This window comes from Penicillium psychrosexuale, assembly GCF_028828465.1.
Source record: "Penicillium psychrosexuale strain IBT 29551 chromosome Unknown utg000003l, whole genome shotgun sequence".
NCBI lineage: Eukaryota > Fungi > Ascomycota > Eurotiomycetes > Eurotiales > Aspergillaceae > Penicillium > Penicillium psychrosexuale.
Genome location: NW_026643188.1, coordinates 1,052,100 through 1,077,415, shown reverse-complemented (window position 1 = coordinate 1,077,415; position 25,316 = coordinate 1,052,100). Strand labels below are relative to the sequence as shown.

Sequence of the window (25,316 nt, the reverse complement as noted above, 5' to 3'; positions counted from 1 at the left end):
CAGGATTGCACAGAATTGCACGGAACTACACAGGTTATACGCGTCGCAGAATCGCACTGGATTGAAGATAATGTTTCGTTTTGGACCTTTACTAATCCGTCCAGCTCCATACCCCCCCACAGATCGCAAGGCTACCTACCACCTTCGGTCCGAAGGGATATGTGTACATTGGATAAAGCATATATTACAAAATTTGAGTGTAGAATTCTGTACCCAAATTCGATTTGACCTCTTTTCAAACCCAATCTTTATCTCATCAGTCTCAGGAAACAATAGTCATATACAGCAGCTCGCCCTAAAGTCGAAGGACCTTAGCCAACGATGACGATCAAGGTAACATGCGATGGCGCTAAGCCGGTAAGACGGGTACCTGGTAGACGAACACTGAATCTAAACGCGCAAGGATCACCAAGATGGAGATCTATTTTCTCCGATTCGCGAGCCAGTGAATGAATAGCGTTGCTCTTGAAACAGTATCTTCGCAAAACAGACTCCATGTGAGATATACTATTTGCAGACCCGTTGAAGTAAAATGTGCATACTATGCTCCTTATTCCTTGAATACAGGCTCGGACTTCTCGATATCCTCCTTGCTCAAACACCACTTGTCTTGCAGCGCAGGATCAAGACTCAAAGCATAGACATCCTTGGGCCACCATTCACCCCAGCTAGTCAAGAAAATCTGTTCCGGATCAGCGGGAAGATTCTCGACCGTGACCGCGCGGAGGATATTCTGGGCACCTATTAATTGTTAGATATCATCTTCAAATCAAAAATCCAAATCCAAAGATCCTTACCCTCTGGCACGGTCTTGGCATCGGGCATATCCATGGACAATCCTAAGCTCGAATGCTGGGCGAGCTTGGTGTTAGGGATGAGACCCGGCGAGACAGCCACGACTGTGCAATTTGGGAGGCTACGACGCCAGTAGTGTGCACCCAGAAGCTGGGTGAATTTCGATGCACTATACACTACTCTGGCGTTTGCACCGGAGTTTGCTTCTAGGTCAACGTCAAGAGTGGCTAATATGAAGTCAGCCTTGTGAACAACTTTGCTTTGGACAGCAACACGACTGGGAGAATGGAACTAAACTCACCTGGATCGCCTCCTCTCACATTACGAATTGCACCCGAGGATACAATGACGATACGTGATCGCGAGGCAGACAGGGTCTCAGCAAATTCGTGTGTCAGGTAATGCTGGGCTGGGTTGCGATAGATGAATGATTAGCTCTAGCCTCCTAGACTCCTTTCTTTAGTAGCCGATGAGTCGTTTTAACATACCTAGATGGTTTACCACGTATGATTCGCACCATTGCGAGCCATGAGGTCCCGGCCCTTCAGCGCTAGCAAGGAAGCCCGCAATAAGGAAAAGATAGTTCAACGGCCTTTTGCCCAATTCAGAGAGTGCTTGCTTGGCAAAGCTCTGCACACTCTTAAGATTCAGAAGATCCAGGGGCAAGATAGAGACGTTGTGCTTTGAAGTGTCGAATTTCAAATCATCGTACGCGACTCGTGTCTTTTCTGTGTCACGAACGCCTAGAATGAAGCTGTACGGCTGTGTCTGCTGGAGTAACTGCTTGATTGTTTCAAATCCCTATGACCGATGTTAGGATCCTGAATATTCCAAGGGCATATAATTCTTACCAAGCCAGACGAGGTGCCTGTCGCGATGACGGTTTTTGCGATTGATGACATTTTCGAATACAGTTGTATCTACGGAGTAGTGATATTCTGATCTTCAGTGGAGGGGCAGGATAAACAGATGCTGATTCAGTGCAACCCGATGACGTCATGGGTTTTCTCAATATATCCTGGTCGTTGCAGTGCGGAAATTTCATTATGCATCTCAAATCCTACTTCGTATTACATGCGAGTAAGAAAACACGGTCGCTTATCCGCTAGAAAAAAAAAACTTATTTTATCAGGACAGGCATTGAATCCCCAAACGAAACATCAAATCATCCGCGAAGTTAAGAAATAACAGCCATCAAAGCAGAGCCGAAAAGAAGCGCAATCATTCCAACACCGGACTTGGAGATGGGCTGGTTGGAAATAGCGGCATTTGTGGAAGTCGAGGCAGCAGACGAGTGCGTGCTACTACCGGTGCCTGAGGAAGTGGACTCTGAGCCCGTCGCTGTGGCTGTAGCGGTCGCATTGAGAGCGGCGTTGCAAAAGACATCGCGATAGTTGCCACTCTTGCTAGTGAGGCAAGACTGAAGCTTGTCGACATTTTGGCCTTGCGCGAGACAGTAGATGCCGCAGTCGTTGTCGTACTTGGAGACCTTCGCGTCCTTGCAGCATTCATCCATCACATCGGTCATATTTCCGCTAATGACGGCCGCACAAGCTGAGTCTGTCGTTGGGATTTGCCAGACACTGCCACCGCAGGCAGTACTGGTTGCGCTCACGGACGAGGTAGTGGAGGAAGTTGTAGACATTTTGAATTGTGAAATTTGGTGAATTCGAAAGATGGTTTGAATAGTCTGAAGAGAAAGAAAGAAAATGCAAAACAAAGAGGTAAGATGGGTCAATCTATCTGAGACATTGAGCGCCTTCCCCTCTCTTAGGTATTTTTGTTATTTTACAGCTAGAATATGAGCACCTGTGGGATTGAGGCCGAAAATGACCGCTTTTGAGGCCAGAAACGGCTGCCTTTCCACCCGTAATTTTGCACGTCCAGCCGCCCTAAGCTGGAATCTTCATCACAGCATGCGACGCGCTCGTCTCGAAAAAGTAGGCGCCCAGAAGATCAGCCTAGGTGGCAGCGGAGGGGTGAAGGACGACCAGGCAAAACGAAGGCGTCCACTATCAAACATTTGCCACGTCGATTAAAGCGATTACGAGCTCAGTGAGTTGTGTGGTGATTCTTTTTATTTGTATATTTGGATGCAGTTCAAGAGATTGATTATAGACCTTATCTCGGAAGCATTTCTGGCTTAGCAATATACGAGTTCCAGACTATAGTTTACTTTGAATAGCTATAACAGTAACTTGCATTCTGATGGCGTCCGGGTTCTGCAACCTTTATTATAGGTAAGGCTAGAGTCTACATCGGGTCGATGATTGGCTTCCAAGGAGATGACTAAACATGCTGTTCTCAATCGCAACAATGAAACCAAAATGAATACTATGTGTAAGCTAGGGAGGCAAGATTTCATGGCAAAGGAGTGAGTCCAACGAGATTGAGACCCGCTTTGGTTATGATCTCTCGGAGGGAAGCAATGTCAAATTCAAGCCGATCACTGCCCTGGGAGCTTGAGGCAATTGCGCCGTTAAGAAGGTCGTCTTTGGTGAGATAAATGGGCTGTTCAAACGACCCATGAACCGGGAAAATTCGGTTGCTCCAGATCATGTATGCACTGCCTGTAGAATTTCGTCCCCAGAGTTCGATTGTTCCAGCAACACCTTGTCTGCGCTGGAAAAATTTCAAAAGAAGAACCTTACGCACACTCGGTCCCACTCCTTCCAACCAAAGTTTCGCATCATCAACGAGGCTTCGATATGTCTGACTGAAGCCAACCTCAATAACTATCCTTGGTTCACGCAAGTTGGGAAGTCTGAAGCAAGAGATGAAGGTATAGGGTTCTTTTTGATCACCGGTGTATGGAGGGTTGCTAGCAGTAACTCGCGGGCTTGCTGTCACCATAACGTTGAGATGTTCATCAGGAGTAAGTTGACCGTTGATATTCCAACGGGTCAGCTGTTGGACAAACCACGCGTGCGGGGCTGAATGGGTATAATTTGGCATTTTCAGTGTTATAACTTTCCTCTGGGAGAATAATCCTTTTCGAACACGGGGGAACTTTGCGTCGAGAAGTTTTAAAAGATCAATTGCAATTTCATGATCCACCGAGGTAAGGACAACAAACGAGTAGAGAGACTGGTTGAAGAATCCACTGCCTTGGATTATCGCCAATGCCTCGTCGGCAGATTTGATTTTGTCAAGGGAGATTTCTTTGTCAAGGGCGTAGTCTTCACTGCCGGATGACTGTTCGGAAATCCCGCTATTGGCTGGCGTGGAATTGAGTGGTGAAGACATGATGTGCAAAAGAAAAGGAGGGGGGTGCTTGAAGATGGAAAGTGCAAGTATGGAAGGCGCGAAGTGAAGTACAATTGGGACACGTGATCAAGGGAAGCATTGAGATTCTGTTAGGATCGCATGGTCTCTATTGGGTAGTACTAATTACTAGCTAACTAGTTAGTTACTCAAGCAGTTTCTCAAGCAGTTTCTCAAGTGGTTGCTTGAGTAGTTACTAAAGAGTTGACGATAAAGCAGTTAACGATAAAAGTTAATAATGATATGACAAAAGGGACTTAATTTTATTACTGGTTTACATACAAATTGTAGGTACCTACTGCCATACTACTAACATATGGCAGGAAATATGCCTAATTGTGAACGCGGTACTGAAATTACAGGCAGGGGGGAGAATAAGCCAGTAAGAGGGGGGCTTTACGTAGCATTAAAAGTTGGAATCAGTCGCTTCGCTCTGCAACGACTATCTGGAGGCCTTGGGCCGTCGAGATCACTAGTATATTTTCCCTCACGCTAAATTAGCGGTCCCATCTCGACACTTGCTGGGCTGTACGCCCAAAAAAAATCCCGACATTCGCTGAAGTCCGACGTTCGCTGAGCTCTGGAACCCGGATTAATATACGGAGTATGTTCCTCTGTGCCAAGAGGCGCTACAATTTCGCGGGGGGCTTACAGCTGATCGAATGTTGAAATGGGACCGCTAATTTAGCGTGAAGGAAAATGCCCCATTTCGACATTCGCTCAGCTGATGGCCGCCAAGGACTTGCTCGGGAGCACAGGCGCCTGAGGCATACAGCAAGTGATTTGCCTCAGGCACCGAGAGGAAGCAAACCCTGCGAACCTCTCGGGAGCACAGCATCAAGCCGGGGAGGAAAAAGAGCTCATGACGGCGTATTGAGAAGCTAAACCTCAAAAGGCAAAACTAACCAGAAAAGGTAATTCACAGGTCCGCCGTTTACAGAATATATGCGATCAAGTACATGTGATAAGTGCTATGTATACGAAAATTTGCATACAAGCAAGGAGGGAAGAGATCAAGGGTTATATTACACTACAGAGTACATCTCCGTGCGACTACAAACACTAGGACTAGTCACAGCCACAAATTGGCCTCCGAAGATGAAACCTTTATTCTTCCTACAGACTTAGACAATGAAACCAATACAAAACACTACCACTGCAGTCAAAGCAGCCAGACGTGGTAACAACCCTTCCAAGGTTCTTCGTGAGACTATGAGAATGCCTGGTGCGGAAATCATCCATATAGATAGATAAAAATTGCAGAAGGGGAACCTCAACATCGATACTCCTGAACTCCACCGACACCACATCCAGAAACAGCAAGCCAACAATGAAGCGTGACCGATTACAAGATTTTCTTCCACCGAGTTTGAGCTTCAACCACCTGTCCAAGGCGTACATGGAAGTACATCCGGTTGAACTTCTCCGCCTCGGTACAAATAAACCGCATCCGTGTATCACTCAGCGTGGTCTGGCTCTCACTCGCATGTAGAGACGCATCAAGAACTCTAGTCTCAGAAAGAGCACAGGATTGGCGATAAGCCTCGACCCGTTTGCGCAGATACGAGCTCCACATAGCGGACGCCTGGTCCATGTCACTATGAAAGAGGGAGTGAAAGACGCAAAGGGAGTTGGCGTGGGAAGTCGCGAACCGGAGTCCTTTCCACTCATGCTTATAGCAGATCCTAATAGCTTCGTTGAGGAGCGCAGTGCCAATCCCGTATCCCCGGAAGCCTTTTTGGACTGTCCAGGCACGTACACAGGCATCGTAATTTTCTCCTATTGGGAGAGTCGTTGCGTTGGCTTTCGGATGGGGTTGGATGTCGTTGTAGGTGATGCTCATGACAAGCGCGCCGACAATGTAGCGCCCGAATCGATAAACAAGCACAAAGGTGATCCCACTATCCGAGTTGAAGGCAGGATCTTCCTGAGTAGTGGTATCGCTGACGTCTTTGCTAGGATCGTGCCCGTACAACCAGTTCAGTGTTCCAACCTTCTCAGCCTCATCGTTATATCCCTCAAGCAAGCGTGTGACGATGCCTAGAGTGGCCAATACTGCGATGGTGCAGAAAACAACAATGTAGGGCCAGCAAGATGGGTGATGGTAAATGACACCGACACTGTATGCGAAACTCGCGGCTACCAGGGTTAGGGTGGCCGGGTGAAGGACGAGGGATTTAGCGGCGAGGAAGCGCTGCTGGGCCACTGAGACGGCAATGAGCTTCAGTGCAGAGATAATTTCGAAGTCTTCGATTGCTACATCAGTCGATTGTCCTGGAGATATGGTAGGGTTGAGCACGTCCTGACTAGTACTTGGGCTCGCGTAGTGGGCCTTTTTCTGGTCAACGGCGTCTTTTGGCTTTGTGGTCGTAGGGTGGTCTCCAGGGAACGGGGATGTGACCATACGCGCCATGCTGAATTATCGATAGGTAGAAGTAAGCAATGAGTAGAGGTTGGAAGGTTTGCGAGGACTGCCAAGGTGGGATGGGCGTGTTTGTCGTGGCAATGTCAGGGAAGCAAACAACATTGATTGATTGAAATGGATCGTGACCTAACTGAAATTAAGGAGTGATATGGAAAATCAACAACATATCGTAATAGCCAGATAGACCTGGAATTTACATACATTAAGCTAAAACCAGAGAGGAAGCTACAGCGAACAGGTAGCCATTTGCTATTGATATACAAGGCGAGGATTACTGAATTTGTGAATAAAACAAGACCTTTCTTCAACGAAAATTGTAGTTGAGACCTCTATCGACTCAGCAGACTTCAATGATTGAGCCAAGGAGCTCCCTCCGTGGCTAGGTCGCTGTCTTTGAAGATATCACTTTCGCATTTCTCGGTAGTCATAACTTCATAATGCATGTAATTAGGTGGAAGTATTGAATCTTATAAGATACTGATATTACAAACTATACTATATGTACTGCAGGCACAACCTGAGCGCACTAGCGGCCAGTGGCTACCGTAGACCGTCCCTACCTATTTACTGTCTATTTACTGCCTGTTCACTTCATATTTTACCCCTATTTTATATCCCCCGCAGCATCTTCCACCGCATGATGAAGGTCGCGACAGGATAAAAGACCAAGGATACTGCAATCCAAATGAACAGAACAGCAAAGTCCAATCCAATGCGCGAATGAACATCGAAAAGGATGGTTCGTAGAGCCTCGACAACTAGATGATCATCAGCAACAGAGCACCGATCACGATGAGGGGGAAACTTACTTCGATGTAACGGCCATGCATACCCCCATCTATAGAACCTCGGAGCCAAATCAATGGCATAGAACCCAGTCGCAACATTCGTAATAACCCAAAAGATAAGGAACAAAGCACTCCATGGGAAGCCGAGGATCATAGCCATGTTCTCACAGGGGAGCCCCAAAGCAGCCATGCCAACCCAGTTCAGCATCCAAAACACAACAAATGAGCCACGTCCATAGCCATTGGGATTGTTTGTGGATAGAACATCAGACGCAGAGTCATTGCTGAATGGGATCTTGAAAGTCAGAGACACCAGTGAGTAGCACAGCGAAAGAAAGAAGTAAGCCACCAGGCTCGAGAAAAGGCGCCAAAGGAGCCAATGTGGCACCTTCAACGGTGGATGGCCATCTGGTTTCATGAACTGAGCATGAATAGGTATCATAAAGGGGAAGTTAAAGAACGCAATGATGATCAGATAGATCAAACCGACGGTGACGGCAGGCGTAGCGACAGCCGGGGCAAAAGGACGTAGATCGACGGACGTGAACCCAATGGCCGGGTTGATCACCTGCGGGGGCACAGATGACAGGTTGCTGACAGATGAAGTGAGAGACTGGACCCATTGAGGGCCGAACTCTGCTAGCACCATGCCCTGTAGGATGGCTAGGTCGGGCATGATATAGTTGTAGTAGGTTGTTTCATCGCGCGCGGAGATGATTACTGTCTCGATGGCGCCAGTCGGATCGTAGGTTGTATTGTCATTGGTGACTGCATCCCGGAGCAACGTTGTTGCGTTAGGCTTGATTATCACGGCGGCATAGGCATGTTCGTCATAGATGCCCTGGCGTACGGCCAAGGGGTCATAGTTGAAGTCGGCGGGGGATTTGATAGTGTAGCCGAGGTGGAGGCTGTCAGACTGCAGGATCCTCTTGGTAGCATCCGTAACTGCTGGACCAACGATGGTATCGTTGGAGCGGTATGGATCAACTTGGCCGTCGAAATCGACAACCCATACCTTCAGCACTGGGAACTTGTCCTCAGTGCCGTACTGGACTCCCCAGAAGAGAGATAGCACGGCGTACACGAAGACGCACAGAATCAATACTGATGTTTTCAGTTAATTTCTCTTGCATTCCGTGAGTTGCCGTATTCTAGACTTTACTTACAAGTGCGAGCCCATTGGTAGAATACCCGCTTTCGAATCTCATTGAGAGATGGATCAAAGAATGATACAGCCGCAGGTGGGCTGGTGTCACTTTCCAACTCAGTTTTTACTACTGTCATAATCAAACAGATTGTAGGGAATATGCGACTATGAAAAAAAGAAGCGCGATCAGTCCTTATTAAAGATCCAACAATGTCCATCCGCTTGCGGCGTATATCTCTCGGAGTTTATCCATTTCTGGAAATCCCATGCCTTAACTCCGAAGAAGACCGAGAAGATCTGATAACTTCTAGCGAATGAGAGCCACGCATACGAGTCTGCAGGTTTGTCTTCCGGGGTAGTATAAACCTCTCGCTGCGCTCGAGAAAAGTGGCGCAGGAATATGTATATCCGTAAACGCGGTATTGGCGTAGGAGAATATATATATCCGTCAACCTATCAACCATGGAGTTGGAAGTCAAGACCGTTATATAAAGTTTTTGAGAACAGTGTTTCCAATGAATTATCTAGTGGTTTAATGTTTCATAGTTTAACGGTGCAAGGAAAATGATCCCTAGTGTATCAGGTTACCCGCCATTGCGCGTCCTCATATTTCATCAAGCTGATCCTGGCCTGCAGGCCGACGTATGATGTTTGCTGTTATGAAGGGAGTGAGACAGTGCGCAGATCTCGTGACAGCTCAAATTCTCTATTTTTATAATCTCCGTGGTGCATCATTGACAGAATCCGCCCGACACCACAGATAACAGAACACGCAGACCGGCAGTTGTGGACATCGACGGGGAAATAGTAGGAAAGCAGTGCAACTTATATCGACGATCGTAAACTCATTTCATTTAATCTAAGGGTATCATTAAAAAGTCTATACATATTATACTTTCCCACCGAGGGATCCCAATCGATCTTTCAGACTTTCAAACAAATTGCGCATAGGATCTAGGAGCCCGCCAGAGACCCTTGACTGTTTCAAACAGCGACATTCGAAAGGAGGTTTGAAGATGTTCAGGCGCAGGTGACCTGATATGAACCGTAGCGGCGTCTCGTTCCAGCTATGCGGCAAGTTTGGGTGGCATTGGCTTGGCTGGCGATGTCGGAGAGTTCGTTCTGGTCGCACATGGTGTTATCGAACAACTCGATGCGGCAGCCCTCGGCGAGAGAGTTCAGAGTGTAGGCAGAGGCAACGCTGTAGAGATCGGCGCGACAGCCTGTGCTGCCAGATCCGACGTGGGGATCACCGACAGTTCCGTTGCATGAGGCTGACGGGAAAAGGGTGAAGGACCATTGAGCGTCGCGGCTGATGAGGGGGAATGCGGAGGAGAAGTTGAAAAGTAGAGTCACGGCCAAGAGGCAGAGACGAAGAGTAGAGACCATGGTGCCTTGGAGACGACTGTAGAAGGCGTGTTTGGTAGACGATTGAAAAAGCGCAAGGAGAAAGGAGGGCTGGTTTCTTAAGGGTCTTTTTAGACTGACAGGGGAAAGTCCACAATTTATGATGGACCCACCGAATTTAAGATTAGGAATTTCCTTTATTACCTATACTCCGCAAGTACGAAGTAGAAAAAGAATATGTTTCAAGGTGCCAAGCATCAATTACGTCCGGGCATCCACATGTATACAGCCATGCATGCATATAATATAGATCTCCTATCGGGAATTCACCCTCCCCGTACTCCGTACTAATGTGGAACCTCCCCGACAACGGGTTTTCATTCCTGATGATATCATCCCCAATCGATGATCATTTAGTCCTATTCCGGTAAGTGGGAGGGGCTGGGACCCCCCTCTTACGCAGATGCATACGTACTCGCCCCTAAATCACCACCAGTTCCTATATTGTACTCCCTATGTTCGTGATACTCGTTCTATTTATATCGACTACACCTTGATATAAATATGGTGGCTGGATATCCAAAAAAAAAGGTGGCACAGGTGGCAACCATGCGGTCCTCCCAGCCGACAGGAAAAAAAAACAAGGTAAACCACTTGGGAAGAAAAGAAATTTCTTATCCGATCGGCAGAGAAACCTTGGAATCTTGGAATCTTCATGTCCATGGTTCTACGTTGTTTAATCTCATCTTAGGGTTTCTTTTCAAGGTTGTCATACATCTAAATATCTACTAGGTAACTTGTAGCCAAATGCTTCCACCCCTGACCAACATAGTTGTACAGTTATTTACTTCAAAGGTAAATTCTCTAACCCATCTTTTGGTTGACTCTTCCCTGTTAGTGACCGGATTTGAATTCCGATCGCCATCGATCCCTGGACTTTGAACGCTTTCAGGGTCTAATCACGCACAGCCGTTTTATCAAATCAAATTCGGAGTACTCCGTACTCGTAGATAGGGGGTTCTTAAATGGAGCATGCATTTTTTTTTTTACCCTGAGTTATCGCGTGTACCTTTTCTCGATCACACATGTCGCTAAAATACTCCGGAACATTACAGAATTTGGCTATGAGATATGAGATGGGTCATATTCGCAGAACACTAGCTACATAACCTGTCTGTATTAATATTGACAAAGGAAATACGATAGTATATTGCCAGTCAATGATCACTCGGACCACTTTGATCCACTTTCGTAGACAGTTCAAGAAATAGCCCACCTTCACGTGTCACATCTATAGGTAAGGATCGTCCAGGGTTCGCTGGTGCACGCCTACAACATAGTTAGTAAGCGCTGCGGCTGCCGACTTCGGGAGAAGTGCGTCATCGCCAAGTTGTTGCCTCAGGCATTATAGTGCAAACCCTGCAAACCTTAGGAGCTCGTTATCAGATCTCGTTCTCAGTCTGTGTGTCCGCCGCTCTAGCGACAAAGCCTCTTATAAATGGACAATCGAGTTGCAGAGAATGTTCTCGGTACTCTGGGTGCAGTGGGTGCTATTTCCCGGTTTTCCCGATTGGTAGAGCGAACTAACTATCCTTTAGGTATGCTGGTCTGTCCAAGTATGCGGTTGCTGTGTGCCAATTACTTTTGAGCCCGCACTAATCACATTATACAGCTCATTCCTCAAATAGTCATCAATTACAGGAGACATGACACAGAAGGCCTACAAGGGTCAATGATGCTCTTATGGGCCACCGCAGGGGTTCCCCTCGGGGTGTACAACATTGTGGAGGAATTCAACATTGCCCTAAGGATTCAGCCTCAAATCCTGACGACACTCAGCCTCATTACTTGGGCGCAGTGTCTCTACTATGGAAAGGTAAATACTTTGCTTTATATCCAACATCATCCTCATAATACTCATATAAGCTCAGAAATACCGAATCATGAAATGCGGTGTCGCAGTCACTTCGCTTCTGCTGCTGTTCGGCGGCATTGAAGCAGGACTCATATTTGCCTTGCAAGCTGCGAAAAGGCGCGGATTAGAATGGCCTCTCATCTTGATGGCAGTTTTGAGTGCGTGCCTACTTGCAGCAGGTGTACTGAGACATTACTGGGATATTTATGTCCACCGGACTGTCCGAGGGATCAGCTTCATCTTTGTCGGTATTGACGCTGCTGGGGACCTGTTTTCACTCCTCTCTGTTTGTAGGTCAACTTCATCGTCAGGTAGAGATGGTCAACGGCTAATATGCAAGCAGTGTTTGGATCGACTATTTCTGCTCTTGGGATAATTATCTATGGAACTGAATTGACCCTTTGGGTGGGCATATTCATCTGCGGCGGTATTTTCAACCTCCGGCCTTGGATTAAAGAGCGCTCCGAGCAGCGAAATGGCAATCTGCAGGAACCGGTGTCCCTACATCCAATGCCATCGTCGACTTCTGTGTTCAGGACCGCATCCGGATCTCAAGTGACCGAAAGAAGGCCATGGCAGAGTTCGTAAATAATCAGCAATTCATCATCTAAATACTTCAATATCAAATTAGATTGCCTATTTATACACCAAACGCTCGTGCCGATACTGTAGTAATAGCAACCTTCGTCTTATGTGGTCCCGAACGATCAACATCTACAAACTAGTCAACTTTTGTAGAACTCGAAGTATAAGATGAGGTTGGGTTACACGCAAGTGGAGCTAGATACCCAGAGCTGGATGGAGCTGGAAATTTGGAAATTATGGAGACCGTAATGAGCGGCTGTCAGATTCGGTTTCAACTTTATCTCAGGGATGCTCCGCCGCATCCCGGACCCGCTTACAAGGTTGCTTTCTCAGAACACATTTGTGCCACAGAATCACATTTCTCGTCCCCCGTTCCTACATGTGCACATTCTGGGCTGATTGGAGGTAGTGGCACTTGCCTACAATTTTGCCTTGCTCGTCTTACCTGCCTTCGGACGTCTCCCGGTATCAACATCGGACCACCAAGGAAAGCTGGGCGGTGCATCAACATCAAGAGTTGCATTGAAGACTGGTTTTCGTTTCTCGAAGAATGCTTTGATACCTTCCTTTGAGTCCCTATAACACGGTTAGTATTGCTTCTTATCATGCAAATATTCCCAAGAAGGCTGTATGAGACGAGGCGGAGAGAGCATACCTCCCACTAAACATATGATACAACACCGCTGAATCAACTAGGTGAGTCTCCTCGGCACTCCCTGGGCTACGCCACATGAGTTCCCGCGAAAGATATGATGCCATGGGGCTAACGTTCTCTGCAACTTCCGTAGCAAGCTCCAACGCACGCGCGACTACCTGATTTGGATCAGGGTATGTCTCCTGGAACAAGGTCCCAAAATGCGGCGACGTAGGCGGGAAGGTGCCGCCCGTTGTGATTAAATAAAGAGCATTGGAGTAACCAATCAACCGCGGGAGAAAGAATGAAGAACTTGATTCCATCGTTAGACCTCGTCGCGGGAAGACAAATCCATACTTGGATTTCTCGCAGCCAATGCATATGGCAGCCGGCAGGGACATCGTCATGCCCAAACCAACAGCGGAGCCCTGCATGGCCGCTATAGTAGGCTTGCGACAGCGATAGATGGATAAAGCGAGTCGGCCGCCGCTGTTGATATCGGTATTAGCGGAATTGATATATGAGCTCTGGTTGGAGCTTCATGATTTACCTATGCGATGATCCTTGTTCCTCTCCTTCTTCATTTCACTGAACCCTCGCTCAAGATCCGCACCAGCACAGAACATTTTGCCAGCACCGGTAAGCACTACAACTTTGACGCGTTCGTCAACATCAAACATAGGATATATCTTCTCAAACACATGCATCATCTCTAGAGTGAATGAATTATTCTTTTCCGGTCGGTTTAGCGTCCCCACAATGACAGGGGTAGCTTCGAGGGCCCCGGCTGGGTGGTGGGAGACATTGACATCCGTCAATGGAAGAGTCTCCTAAGACTTGGGAATTTCGATAGTGTCTGGGTCAAAAATCATTGTGGTCACTAAAGATAAACCAGACTGGAATTTACTTCGCCATTTGCTGAGATATGTTCGCAAATTATATGTCAGTCCACGCCTCGGCTTTCACTTGGGCATGCAGATTGGATCACTAATCATGGAGCTTAACGAAATTGAGCCGCGGTCAACATATGCTTTGCACGGGGTTGGGAGTACACTATCTCGGAACATATTAGAAGCTAGGAGTGACATGTGTCCTTGGGGGCTAAGGGTTTGATCACTAGACTCATTCTCGATGTACTACATACAGGCCGAAGTAGTATCACCACAATCGACGATTTTCATAGTAATTCCAACTTATACCTGCGACTCTTCTTTATCACAGAGGAATATTACAGCCATATTCTGGTGAATTCAGTCTCGTATCCATTTTAGGGCCTGTTCTCAGCCATTATTCGCATCTCTTTTCCCAGAATAGGGCTTGTTTTCAGTCCGGGGTATGGAATGCCAGGCGTGCATTCATGGCAAAATAAATTCATATGTATGAATAAATCCGTATATCGCATCCAGTTTTCATCATTTCATATGTCTAGCAAACGCCACAGCCATATACTCCGTTGCATCACCCGGTGGGAAAACAGCGGATAGATAGGCAGTCCAGCCAGGAATATCGTTGCAAAAAGTATACGCTCTAACAGTCTCACACCATTCAGGTTGCCATCCTGAAAGTTCCCAGTCCAAAACTGCAGTGACATGACCATGGTCGTCAACCAGGATATTTCTCGGTGCCAGATCACCGTGCGTGAAGACCAACTTATCCTCCGGCCATTTATTTCCCGTATAATTGAGCAGAAGATCCGGGACTGAGGTCCTCAATCTCGAAAATAGGTACTCGTCAAGGTAGACTGGGCGCCGTGTGTATATATGTTTATGGCTGAAAGGTTCCAGATGTTCGCGCTTTAGCCCCCGGAGTTGTTGTACATATCCACGTAGTTCCTGCGCAACGGACATCTTTTGTGATGGGATCATGCTAGACCAGGCATCTTGCAGCGTCTGACCTTCGACATAGTCCATTAATATAGACTTGGCGCCACCATCATGGATTTGGGTCTCGTGAACGTGGGGGATCGGGATGGCCGTGTTTTCGGAAATATAGCGCATATTCTCGGCTTCAAGCTCTATATCTTCTGAGGGTCCATATTTAAGTAATCTGTCCTGGGCAACTCGAATGAATTTCCGGAGACTGAGTTCTGGTCGCTCTAAGTGCCTCCACTAGTCAATGTGGTGTAATCATTTCACTTTTAGACATACTGACCTTCGCCAGAGACATCCATCGTGTATACCTGCTTGTGACCCCGCAATCAGAACATGAGCCTAAAAATAAATGATGAGAAAGTGCACTATTCGATCCATGACCAATCACGTGGCTGGGAGTGGTCAGACAGTTGGCTGAATGTAGTAACCTTGGAAGTTAGTTGGAGCGAAGCCAGTATGTTCTGTCATACGGACTTGAGGACAAGAACTACGAGTGATACATAGGTAAACACTGCATTTAGATAAGAGCACCATCCATTTTTCTACTCTATGTGGCGTGAATAATCATCATCAGGAAAGCCTGGGTATATAGGCTACCCCTCATCTATCGGGTAGACAAGAATATTTAAACGAAGACCTTGGCCTCGCCGGCCTTCAGCTTGCCAGCATCGACAAGGCGCTTAGCCTCGCCAGACCAAGCGGTCTTGACAGCAGCGCCATCACTGCCGGCAATGGTGAGCTTCTCAGCCAGAACGGCAAGCTCATCAACATCGATCTTGGCCATGATGAGGTCGACATCGCTGAGGACATTGTCGATATCAGCGGGAGTGGGCTCACCGGCGGCGAAGTAGTTGACATCCTTGACGGAGCCCTTGAGGATACGCTTGTTCTTCTTGGAAGCGTTCTTAGCGGCCTCTTTAGCCTTCTTGTTCTTCTCACGGTCAGCCTTGGCGGCCTCCTCAGCGTCCTTCTTGCGCTGCTCCTCGGCGGCCTTGGCGTTCTCCTTCTCCTCCTTGAGACGACGCATCTCCTCCTCCTTGGCGAGGCGCTTAGCGTCTTTGCCGGCACGAGCCTGCTGGCGGAACTTCTTAATACGCTCATCGGAAGCGAGACACTCGTCAACGAGCTCACGCAGACGAACGGTGTCCTCCGTCTTGCGCTTGCGGCGGGCATTGGCGTTCTTCTTCTCCACATGACGTTTCTGGTCACGACTCTCTCCATCATCAGGCACATCCTCATCAAGGTACTCGAAAGTCCTCCAGCTGTCAACATTGTACCAGAAGTTGTAGAAAGTCTCGACATGCTCCTGAGTGCTGTTCTCGTCTCCGAGTGTGGGCACAGGCTGCTTATTGGAGAAGCGACCCTCGGCAACAAAAACAGGGCCCCAGGCCTTGTAGAACTTGCTACCGGTGAGCTTCTTAGTGGGGGGCTCAACGTCAGCGTTGTCGTCGACGGAATCGAACTGGCGACGACGAGTAGGGTCGAGAAGCAGATCGGTAGCCTTCTGAATACACTTGAAGAAGCTGTCGTTCTCATCGCTGTTACCCTGGGCGGCCTTCTTGTCAGGGTGGTGACGCAGGACCTTCTTGCGGTGAGCCCGCTTGATCTGCTCGGGGGTTGCGCGCCAGCGGTACTTTTTCAGACCCAAGACGGCGTAGTGATCCTGGCCCTGCTAAGAGTTAGAAAATGACCAGCCAGAATAAATGTTAAATTACTGACCTTCCAGTCCTTGGCCTCACGGGCAAGCATGACAGGGTCCTCATCTTCAGAGATATCATCATCCTCCTCAGTCTCGGTCTTTTTGACATTGTTCTGGGCCTGGAGGCGCTCATCCTCGGAGAAAGTACGGTTGTGACGAGACTAAAATGTGGTTAATTCTGACGAAACAAAAGAATGAGTGAATTTGGAGAACTCACTCGGCGAGCGTGAGCCAGGAAGTGCGGGCCAACGGGCTCCACGTTGCGCTTGGTGGCACCGGACAGAGCACCGACAATCTTGAAATCCTTCTCGCCAGCCCAGCCCTGAGGCAAGGTAGGGAGGGTAATGTCAACAACTTGAGCAGCAGCCATTGTGTAATGGTATTGGTGACGGTACCAAGTTGTGTGTGGAGGGCGTTGGGTCCCGCGATGGAATTTTTTGCATACCTTTTTTTTCTGCCCCAAATATCCGCCCCTCCAGCCAATCACGGGCCGGATGTTCTGGAGTTTTGAGATTGGTGATGGCACCCGGCCTTGCTTCCTTTCTCTGTTCACTTGTACATTCTAATTTTCTGGTCTGATCGATCTGCGTTCTTCTTTAGACAACTATAACTTCTACATCGCATCTACAGCACCACCCCTCCCCCAACTTTATCCTATCTCATTGTTCGTGCGGATCTTCTACAGCAGTTTGCCACCTGCTTCCCGGCCTGTTCCTAAAAACACCCACGTCTATACTTCTGTGACAATTCCGCCTTTCACTATGGCCACCTCCACTGCCGCTGCTGCTAAGGGTGTCTATCGGCAACTCCTCCGGTCTACCCGGGTGGCCTTCCATAGTTCGTTTGGCCAACACAACCGTCACTGAGGCATCTGTTCATACTGACGTCCGCTATAGACGATCCCCCAATTTTCATCGCTGCGCGCCAGGAAGTTCGCAAGAAGTTCGAGGAGAACCGTCGGCCCGCTGTCGACACTGGAATGCAAATCAAGCACGGGATTGAGGTTGCGGATATCCTGCGCCACAACATCGTCCAGGGCGCGAGAGAGCAGGGAGATGAAGCTGCTAAGTGGGGTAGGTGTTTCTTAATCTCACGATTGCACTTCGTGGTTTGGTACTCATGTGCTCATTCAAACTGTTTACTAACGAGCGATTGATCCACAGAACTCAATATTCACGACCAGATTGAACGCGGTGATAACGACTCTGTCAAAATCGGCGATCAGAATGTGAAAATCCACAAGGCTTGCTCGTCATAATGGGATTCTACTTCCTGCCATCATACTCAGTTGAATCTGGGCGCACTCTCCGAGTCCATTCAGAGTCCAAACCCGACACTGAAAACGAGGTCGAAGCCAAGCCTACGACCATATGTCAAACTGACGGCATATGAAACAGTAAAATAAGCTACGACAGTGACCGGACATGTATTATAAGATACCCGACTCTTTTATCATTGGCGTCTTCGGGGTATTTTCGATTGAAGTACATAGATCTGCATAGAATAACAATCCTTGGTAACGCCCGCTCCGAACCCTCAATTTACTTTAATGGTATCCGCGCAAGTCTGTTCAATCGCCATTCATGCTGGCATATTGGATCTCACCCGATCCGGGCGGTGGTGCAATAACATGAGGCTGAGCTTTCTCCTGGCCAACACCCTCGCCTGCAGAGGTAATGGCTTGTCGATCTGCTTGCTTACCCTTGGCAACCGATGCCACGGTCTGGCGACCCTCGCGGGCATTTTGCATTCTCTCTTCACGGTCCAGATTATCCAGTGGCTTCGGCTTTCCCCAGCGTACACGTAGAGGGCAGCCTTGAATGATGGCCTTGCCTTGGCAGTGGTTGGCGGCGGTTTCGGCATCCGCACGGTTAACGTAGTTGATGAAAGCACAATGGGAGCGGTGGGAGCAAATAAGCGACCGGAGCTGACCGAAATCGCTAAAAAATGTGCGGAGCGCATGTTCAGGAAGATCGTCTTCCACGCCTGTAATAAACAAGGAAGTGACGTTGGGATCCTTAGGGGGAAGAATATCTGCAGCCGAGGGCGGTAATTGGGTGGTACTGGGGAATGGGCGGCCACCACGGCCACCACCTCGTCCTCCCCGGCCTGGAAGGCGGTTTCCGGCGCGGCTTTCACTGGTGCGAACCGGACCTGGTCCATTTCCATACCGGCTGTTTGTTCGTGGTTGATCTGTTGCCGTGCCTTCCTCCCCTTTCTCTTCCTCGGCAGGTGCTTCGATTCGTCTGGGCTTGCGGTAATACGGTTCGCTGTTTGCAAGGCGTCGCAAAAGCTCACGAGCCTTGTCGTCTGTCTTTTCATATTCTTCGATAGCGCCGCGTCCCTCTTCGATTTCCTTCTCGTTGTTCTGCGCGTAATACTCGCGATTGATAGAGCTTTCCGGTCCTGGGGCGACCATTTTGAGAGCAGCATCACGGACGGCAAGGGGAAGACCGAACGACAAATCTAGCATGCAGCATTGACAGCAGTTCTTCAGGCGGGCGCATGTGAGACAGATAATCGATCGCTTTTGGCGGGAGGTCCGATCGGCCTTCCAACGGAAGATAGTAAATGGTCGCGTGCACTAAATATTTAGTATGTGGTTAAGAACTAGCTTCGAGGGAGCAGAAAAAAAAGACTTACGATCTTGCATTCTGCGCCATGATCTTCCTTGATCATCTGCACATAGGGATTTTCGGGAAGGCAGTTTTCACAAACGGAGGGGAAGTCTGTCGACTCCCAGCCGGATCGATTCAAATCATGCTTGATTTGGGGAGGCATATCGGATAGTATGGGTTAGTTGAGAGAGGCGAGAGCTTCCAAGGCTAGTATCAAGATCGATAGAAGTGGCGTGTGCCACAATGTGGCTAGTGCATCACGTGATCCTGTGCCTCAGGTCACCCTTTTTCCCACCGGGAGGTACAGCGTCCGACTCAGCCACAGGCCGGAACTTGCTGTCCCGCGAGGGAAAGAGAGTGTGGCCACTCCCCAATCTGCCCCCCGGAGGACACTAAGGCTCGGTCTAGTCGTTCGGAAGAACCCCCTGATTGGCTTTCCACTTTGGATTGTCAAAAAGTTGCTTGGGATTCGACTCTTATTTATTTCCCCTTTCTCCTACTTCTCCAAGTCGCTATCCATTCCCTTCACTTGTGCTCTCTTGCTTCGCTTCTCTTGTGGTATTCCAATCTCGGTTTACCTTGTCTTTTTCTCGTGGAAATTCTTGGAAATTGACGCTTTTGCCTCCTTTTACTCTACCCCTTTTAATCTTTGCGACTCATTTCTTCAACATGGCTCCCTCTGTATTGGAACATGAGGACAAGGCGCGTGATGCTGCCTTCAACAAGGCCTTGCATGGCAAGTCTGCTAAAGCCCAGGGTGGTCTTGCTGCTATGCGCGGAAAGGACGCCGCCGCCCAGAAGGCTGCCGTCGATGAGTACTTCAAGCATTGGGACAACCAGAATGCCGCTGATGAGACACCCGAGATCCGAGAGGTATGGCAGTACGCATCCAAAACAATTGGTCCTTATCGCTAACATTTCCTGTGTGATAGGCCCGCAAGGCTGAATATGCCACCTTGACCAGACAGTACGTTTGGAAAACCCCCATTGATCAACGCGCCTCATACTGATGATTCGTTTACAGCTACTACAACCTGGCTACCGACTTCTACGAGTACGGATGGGGTTCTTCGTTCCATTTCTGCCGTTTCGCCTACGGTGAGCCTTTCCACCAGGCCATTGCCCGTCACGAGCACTACCTTGCCCTCCAGGCTGGTATCACAGAGGACATGAAGGTTCTGGATGTTGGCTGTGGTGTCGGTGGTCCTGCTCGCGAGATGGTCAAGTTCACTGGTGCTCACGTCACCGGTCTGAACAACAACGACTACCAGATCGACCGCGCTACCCACTACGCGCAAAAGCAGGGTCTTTCGGACAAGATGGCCTTCGTCAAGGGCGACTTCATGCAGATGAACTTCCCCGACAACAGCTTTGATGCCGTCTACGCCATTGAAGCCACTGTTCACGCCCCCGAGCTTGTCGGTGTCTACAGCGAGATCTTCCGTGTCCTGAAGCCAGGTGGTACCTTCGCTGTGTACGAGTGGCTCATGACCGACGAGTATAACAACGATGATCCTGAGCACCGTCGCATCCGTCTCGGTATCGAGCAGGGTGACGGTATCTCCAACATGGTCCGTATCTCCGAGGGTCTCGAAGCCATGAAGAACGCTGGCTTTGAACTGAAGCACCACGAGGATCTCGCTGCTCGTCCCGACCCTATTCCCTGGTACTACCCGCTGGCGGGTTCCTTCAAGCACATGGGCTCCGCCTGGGACTTCTTCACCATCGCTCGCATGACCTGGTGGGGCCGTGGCCTTGCCCACCGCTTCGTCGGTGCCGGCGAGTCCATCGGTCTCTTCCCCAAGGGTTCCCAGAAGACCGCCGACAGCCTGGCCTTGGCTGCTGACTGTCTGGTCGAAGGTGCTCAGAAAAACCTCTTCACCCCCATGTATCTCATGGTCGGCAAGAAGCCTGAGTAAATCTTGAGCAACAACGGTGTTAGCGGTCTTTTTGTGTAAAAAAATATTTACTCCCGGCGTGCACGTTATTCCCTGGTGTCCTCATCTTATTTCATTTCATTTCTTCGCATTACCCTCCGCATGTCACCAGGGAATTTTTCTTGGCTCAAGTCTGACCCAATGTCGGCGGAGAACGAGCCGTGTGCCGCTTTCTCCTAATTGACGGTGTCATTAATTTTTTCTTTCTGTTGTTTTTTTTTTCCCTGTCAAGATAGCAATGTAATAGTCATTGAGTCAAGAATAACGAGCAAAGGATTGGTATTGTTTTATGTGAATTTTTTCTCTCTATATTCGCCGCGCACATGCTGTTAGAGCTAGATATGGTACACGTATTTGCGAACCTCGGCGGCTCGTTTAGATTACTCTTTGCTACCGGACAGCAGATAAGCTATTTGGACTATTGTGACCTCCAAGAGAAAACAATCTATCCTCCTTACCATATTATAAGTATTTTGAAATCGGAGGAACAAACTCCGGTGAATCTTCTCTTAGTGTCATATAGCTCCCTAGCACCATACACACATAGCAACTCTACCATAGCTCTACTTGATAGAGTTGAAAAGGAGTCGAAGTCAAAGTACCATAAATTTGAATTTGGTGAAAAGTATGTGGGTCTAGGCAAAAGCTCATCTATTCTATAATGCTTCGGCTTCATAGCCTTCACCAGAGCCATCGAAATTGCGCATAGTCATTAGGATTGGCACCACAGCTGCGCTGCGTTGGGGATTAATTAGAAGATCTAGATTCACCAATTTTTAGGGCATACACGTATACGTACGGAGTTAGAGGTTGGATTAAAGTTTATGTGCCTGTTTGTCTCAGGCCTAGCTAGATCAGAGCAGTTCGTTCACAAACTGTAGCTCTTATTCTCTTCCTTGTCCTATCATTGGTTACCAAATAGCTTCGAACCTTATATTCATGGAGAAACCGAGGAAGAAAACAAACTCAAGGCCCTTCCCGACTCACGCGATCTTTGCACGTACAGGCGAGAGCTATGGGTACGAGAATAGTCGGCTGCTTATACGGCCTTCTCGTTCTAGTTGTCTTTTTAGTATAGAAGTATTCTTCCTACCACAGAGGTTAGACAAACCCCTTCTAAAAAGTATATTCATGTGGTGATAACATATTTGTCATGGCCAACTTAGAAGATGAGCATTTTGATATATATATCTATGGATGCTTGGTAGTAAATACAATCAGGTAGTATTAGCCAGTGAGGATTAAGTGCCGAATGGCACAATTCCTCGCCCGTGGCATCCACGAATCATCTAGGTGATATATTTAACCGGCTTTGAATTGTCTACTTTTCGAACCAAGTGCTTTTTGTACTACATACCGAGCTCACCTTAAACATCAGTCATTTTACCAAGCAAGGACGAAATATGAGAATTACTCCGAGTATTGCTGGTATCCATAATATTTCCCCCCTCAGTAAGTATAAATTATCATTATTGTTGTAATACTATACATACTCCGTACTAGTTATGTAGTTCTGAGCCAAGAAGAGGTAAGCATATGTCCCTCCTCGGCAAAAGCTTTTATTAACAATATAGAAATTAATATAGAAGTTAATATAGAACGATCACGTTGCTCAAAGAAGGTGAGTGTATGGGTCAGCCCAGAGCTGTTCCTGACCAGGGCGGGCCAGCGAGCCTAGGGGGTCAGCCAGTTAGGGCACGAACAGTAACAACGTGCAACGCAGGGTCCAACGGCGGGCAGGTACCCGGTCCACTGTCTGCCATTCACCCAATCAAATCAACTTGATTTCGGACTCTAATTTCTTCAGGTCAGTTCAATTCAAGCCTTGACACCTCGGGGGAAAAAACGCTTGGAAATGCAGCCAGTTAGCCCTGCATCGATCACAACGTGGTGTCGGTTAGGAGTGCCGTGTAACATAGCGCATTTTTGCCGATGGGGGGGATGTCATGCCTCCGACGCTGGCTGGAGTATAAGATCGCGTGTTCGACCCACCGATCTGCTCCTTTGTTGTCTATCTCATCACAGCGATCTCAGATATGTTCACCAAACAAACTCTTCTCGCGTTCGTCGGGGCCCTGGCCTTGGCTGCGGCCAAGACTACCACTGAAGTGAACCCAACTCAGGCTGAAATCGATGCAGACCGTCTTACAGCCCGGCCTTACTCTCCTGTGTCAAACGTGAGGGGCTTGGTTTTTGATCGATTCGTGAACATCTGGCTTGAGAACACGGTAGGTTCCCCCCTTGCATAACCAGCAATGACCACGTGCTCACTCTTTTGCAGGACTACGAAACCGCTGCTGCTGACGCGAACCTGGCTAAGCTGGCTAAGGAGGGTATCCTCCTGACCAACTACTTTGCTGTCACCCACCCCTCGGAACCCAACTACTGTGCTTCCGCCGGTGGTGACACATTTGGCATGGACAGTGACGACTTCCTGCAGATCCCCGCCAATGTCTCAACTATTGCCGATCTGTTTGATACCAGGCATATCGCTTGGGGTGAGTACCAAGAGGACATGCCCTATGCCGGCTACCAGGGCATGCGGTACCCCCTCAGCGGCGCGAACCAGTACGTGCGCAAGCACAACCCGCTGGTTCTGTATGACTCGGTTACCAACGACGCCGTGCGCCCGCGTCAAATCAAGAATTTCACCACTTTCTACGATGACCTGGAACACCACCGCCTTCCCCAACACATGTTCATCACACCGAACATGACCAACGACGCTCACGATACCAACATCGGTGTGGCCGGCAACTGGGTCGAAAGCTTCCTGCCTCCCCTGTTGAAAAACGAATACTTCAGCAAGAACAGCCTGGTGTTGCTCACCTTTGACGAGTCAGGCAACTACACCCACCCCAACCGGGTCTTCAGCGTCCTGGTTGGAGGTGCTGTCCCCCAACACCTGAAGGGTACCACCGACGACACTTTCTACACACACTACTCAATCATTGCCTCCCTGTCCGCTAACTGGGGTCTGCCATCGCTTGGCCGCTGGGATTGTGGCGCCAACCTGCTAGACATTGTCGCTGAAAGGACCGGCTACGTCAACTGGGAAGTGGATCTCAGCAGTGCCTACCTCAACCAGACTTACCCTGGCCCCCTGTCTGACTCGCATTATTCCGCCAAGTGGCCCGTTCCTCTCACCGATGGCGAGTGCTCTGCTGGTAATGGTATTGCTAAGGTCGTGAAGAAGACCTACCACGGTCTTCACGCTACCCGCGACTACACCAGTCCTGTGCCGTATGACGAGGCCAGTGGAAACAACCTGGGCATCAAGTACTCGCGTACTCTGGTATGAACCTTCCCATTCTGCCCTTTGATGATTCTAATGCTAATAATTTACAGAAGCATGGTAAGAAGCAGTCTGGTATCACTGGGAACCAATAATCGACATATATATATATATGATACACTGCCACTACCGTGTCAGATGTGAACATAAGCAGTTACCCTAGTGTATAAAAAGTTGATTGAATACTATGTTGTTCTACCACATTAAAATAGTTCTTCGATTTTGTCACAATCATTGTGGATCCGAATGTTGTGACTTTCTTCCAATCTACGATCTACAGACTATGCTGATGAGTATGGGGGCATCCCCAGTTTACCTCTACCCCAGGAAATATGTATCTCCACAATCTCCACTAATAATCCTCCGATTTTGAACGACAGAATTTAAGATAGACAGATCGCCAATAAAATGAGTACAACAGTGAAGAAACGACCTTCTATCTCAAACCTGGTTTTCTCCCTTTCTGATATGCTTTTGATATAATTTGGGCGGGTGCAGTCCAAGCGCGTTGACGGTTTTATGGACTGATGTCATACCGCCGATGCCCTCATGTAGAGTTGGCAGGATACTTTTTCAGATAGTGCTGGAACACATCTTCCGCTCTCTAATTATTGAAATATTCTCTGCAGCATTGCCCGAAATTGAATGCTGACCCGATTAAATCTCTGTATTTCAATGATTTATTTTTAACCATAATCCAGTTATGTACAGACATTATTGCTATAGCTCAAACTACCCTGATCAATCTGGCTTCACATCTGCTAGATCTCAACGGAGATCGGCATTACACAAACCAATCAGTGATAGTGGGATTCATCTCCAAGTAACACCCGAGGTCTCTCAGATCTCAAGGAAGTTTTGCGGAGAGTTGCTGGCCACATGGCAATCTGTTTCCCAAGATTCCCACGAGGAACTTGAGGGGGCACGCCAAGGCCCTCGAAGCGCCACATACTTAGAAGGCGCTTTACTATGACGTTTTAGGAGTTTCGCTTTGGA

The 25,316-nt window shown here is 48.4% G+C and overlaps 14 protein-coding genes across 14 annotated transcripts; 4 read left to right on the top strand and 10 right to left on the bottom strand.

The window, feature by feature from the left end:
- Positions 1 to 550: 550 nt before the first annotated feature.
- Positions 551 to 1,697, bottom strand: N7518_004330 (uncharacterized protein; the record flags this gene model as incomplete). The annotated part of the gene is made up of 5 exons (XM_057185257.1): positions 551 to 741; positions 798 to 1,022; positions 1,097 to 1,204; positions 1,284 to 1,596; positions 1,647 to 1,697. 5 exons carry the CDS (start codon positions 1,695 to 1,697, stop codon positions 551 to 553), a joined length of 888 nt encoding a protein of 295 aa, XP_057042027.1.
- Positions 1,698 to 1,972: 275 nt separating this feature from the next.
- On the bottom strand, positions 1,973 to 2,440 carry N7518_004329 (uncharacterized protein; the record flags this gene model as incomplete). Its single annotated transcript, XM_057185256.1, has 1 exon — positions 1,973 to 2,440. One exon carries the CDS (start codon positions 2,438 to 2,440, stop codon positions 1,973 to 1,975), a length of 468 nt encoding a protein of 155 aa, XP_057042026.1.
- A 716-nt stretch (positions 2,441 to 3,156) lies between these two features.
- Positions 3,157 to 4,041, bottom strand: N7518_004328 (uncharacterized protein; the record flags this gene model as incomplete). Its single annotated transcript, XM_057185255.1, has 1 exon — positions 3,157 to 4,041. The coding sequence occupies one exon, from the start codon at positions 4,039 to 4,041 to the stop codon at positions 3,157 to 3,159; it is 885 nt and encodes a 294-aa protein (XP_057042025.1).
- A 1,363-nt stretch (positions 4,042 to 5,404) lies between these two features.
- On the bottom strand, positions 5,405 to 6,472 carry N7518_004327 (uncharacterized protein; the record flags this gene model as incomplete). Its single annotated transcript, XM_057185254.1, has 1 exon — positions 5,405 to 6,472. The coding sequence occupies one exon, from the start codon at positions 6,470 to 6,472 to the stop codon at positions 5,405 to 5,407; it is 1,068 nt and encodes a 355-aa protein (XP_057042024.1).
- Positions 6,473 to 7,093: 621 nt separating this feature from the next.
- Positions 7,094 to 8,556, bottom strand: N7518_004326 (SNG1 family protein; the record flags this gene model as incomplete). The annotated part of the gene is made up of 3 exons (XM_057185253.1): positions 7,094 to 7,242; positions 7,294 to 8,376; positions 8,439 to 8,556. 3 exons carry the CDS (start codon positions 8,554 to 8,556, stop codon positions 7,094 to 7,096), a joined length of 1,350 nt encoding a protein of 449 aa, XP_057042023.1.
- Positions 8,557 to 9,439: 883 nt separating this feature from the next.
- N7518_004325 (uncharacterized protein) lies at positions 9,440 to 9,808 on the bottom strand (the record flags this gene model as incomplete). The annotated part of the gene is made up of 1 exon (XM_057185252.1): positions 9,440 to 9,808. The coding sequence occupies one exon, from the start codon at positions 9,806 to 9,808 to the stop codon at positions 9,440 to 9,442; it is 369 nt and encodes a 122-aa protein (XP_057042022.1).
- A 1,456-nt stretch (positions 9,809 to 11,264) lies between these two features.
- On the top strand, positions 11,265 to 12,269 carry N7518_004324 (PQ-loop repeat-containing protein; the record flags this gene model as incomplete). Its single annotated transcript, XM_057185251.1, has 5 exons — positions 11,265 to 11,309; positions 11,365 to 11,382; positions 11,439 to 11,642; positions 11,698 to 11,971; positions 12,025 to 12,269. The coding sequence occupies 5 exons, from the start codon at positions 11,265 to 11,267 to the stop codon at positions 12,267 to 12,269; spliced, it is 786 nt and encodes a 261-aa protein (XP_057042021.1).
- A 372-nt stretch (positions 12,270 to 12,641) lies between these two features.
- On the bottom strand, positions 12,642 to 13,610 carry N7518_004323 (uncharacterized protein; the record flags this gene model as incomplete). The annotated part of the gene is made up of 4 exons (XM_057185250.1): positions 12,642 to 12,661; positions 12,712 to 12,842; positions 12,922 to 13,339; positions 13,451 to 13,610. The coding sequence occupies 4 exons, from the start codon at positions 13,608 to 13,610 to the stop codon at positions 12,642 to 12,644; spliced, it is 729 nt and encodes a 242-aa protein (XP_057042020.1).
- A 702-nt stretch (positions 13,611 to 14,312) lies between these two features.
- N7518_004322 (aminoglycoside phosphotransferase family protein) lies at positions 14,313 to 15,070 on the bottom strand (the record flags this gene model as incomplete). The annotated part of the gene is made up of 2 exons (XM_057185249.1): positions 14,313 to 14,995; positions 15,052 to 15,070. 2 exons carry the CDS (start codon positions 15,068 to 15,070, stop codon positions 14,313 to 14,315), a joined length of 702 nt encoding a protein of 233 aa, XP_057042019.1.
- Positions 15,071 to 15,396: 326 nt separating this feature from the next.
- Positions 15,397 to 16,909, bottom strand: N7518_004321 (putative ribosome associated DnaJ chaperone Zuotin; the record flags this gene model as incomplete). Its single annotated transcript, XM_057185248.1, has 3 exons — positions 16,688 to 16,909; positions 16,491 to 16,631; positions 15,397 to 16,440 (listed from the first exon to the last, which is right to left on the bottom strand). Exons 1-3 carry the CDS (start codon positions 16,838 to 16,840, stop codon positions 15,397 to 15,399), a joined length of 1,338 nt encoding a protein of 445 aa, XP_057042018.1. The 5' UTR covers positions 16,841 to 16,909.
- Positions 16,910 to 17,231: 322 nt separating this feature from the next.
- N7518_004320 (LYR motif-containing protein) lies at positions 17,232 to 17,728 on the top strand (the record flags this gene model as incomplete). The annotated part of the gene is made up of 3 exons (XM_057185247.1): positions 17,232 to 17,307; positions 17,367 to 17,543; positions 17,634 to 17,728. The coding sequence occupies 3 exons, from the start codon at positions 17,232 to 17,234 to the stop codon at positions 17,726 to 17,728; spliced, it is 348 nt and encodes a 115-aa protein (XP_057042017.1).
- A 312-nt stretch (positions 17,729 to 18,040) lies between these two features.
- Positions 18,041 to 19,251, bottom strand: slt11 (Pre-mRNA-splicing factor ECM2; the record flags this gene model as incomplete). The annotated part of the gene is made up of 2 exons (XM_057185246.1): positions 18,041 to 19,054; positions 19,114 to 19,251. 2 exons carry the CDS (start codon positions 19,249 to 19,251, stop codon positions 18,041 to 18,043), a joined length of 1,152 nt encoding a protein of 383 aa, XP_057042016.1.
- A 506-nt stretch (positions 19,252 to 19,757) lies between these two features.
- erg6 (sterol 24-C-methyltransferase) lies at positions 19,758 to 21,007 on the top strand (the record flags this gene model as incomplete). Its single annotated transcript, XM_057185245.1, has 3 exons — positions 19,758 to 19,961; positions 20,021 to 20,055; positions 20,113 to 21,007. 3 exons carry the CDS (start codon positions 19,758 to 19,760, stop codon positions 21,005 to 21,007), a joined length of 1,134 nt encoding a protein of 377 aa, XP_057042015.1.
- A 2,054-nt stretch (positions 21,008 to 23,061) lies between these two features.
- N7518_004317 (putative acid phosphatase) lies at positions 23,062 to 24,415 on the top strand (the record flags this gene model as incomplete). The annotated part of the gene is made up of 3 exons (XM_057185244.1): positions 23,062 to 23,253; positions 23,307 to 24,320; positions 24,374 to 24,415. The coding sequence occupies 3 exons, from the start codon at positions 23,062 to 23,064 to the stop codon at positions 24,413 to 24,415; spliced, it is 1,248 nt and encodes a 415-aa protein (XP_057042014.1).
- Between the last annotated feature and the right edge of the window lie 901 nt (positions 24,416 to 25,316).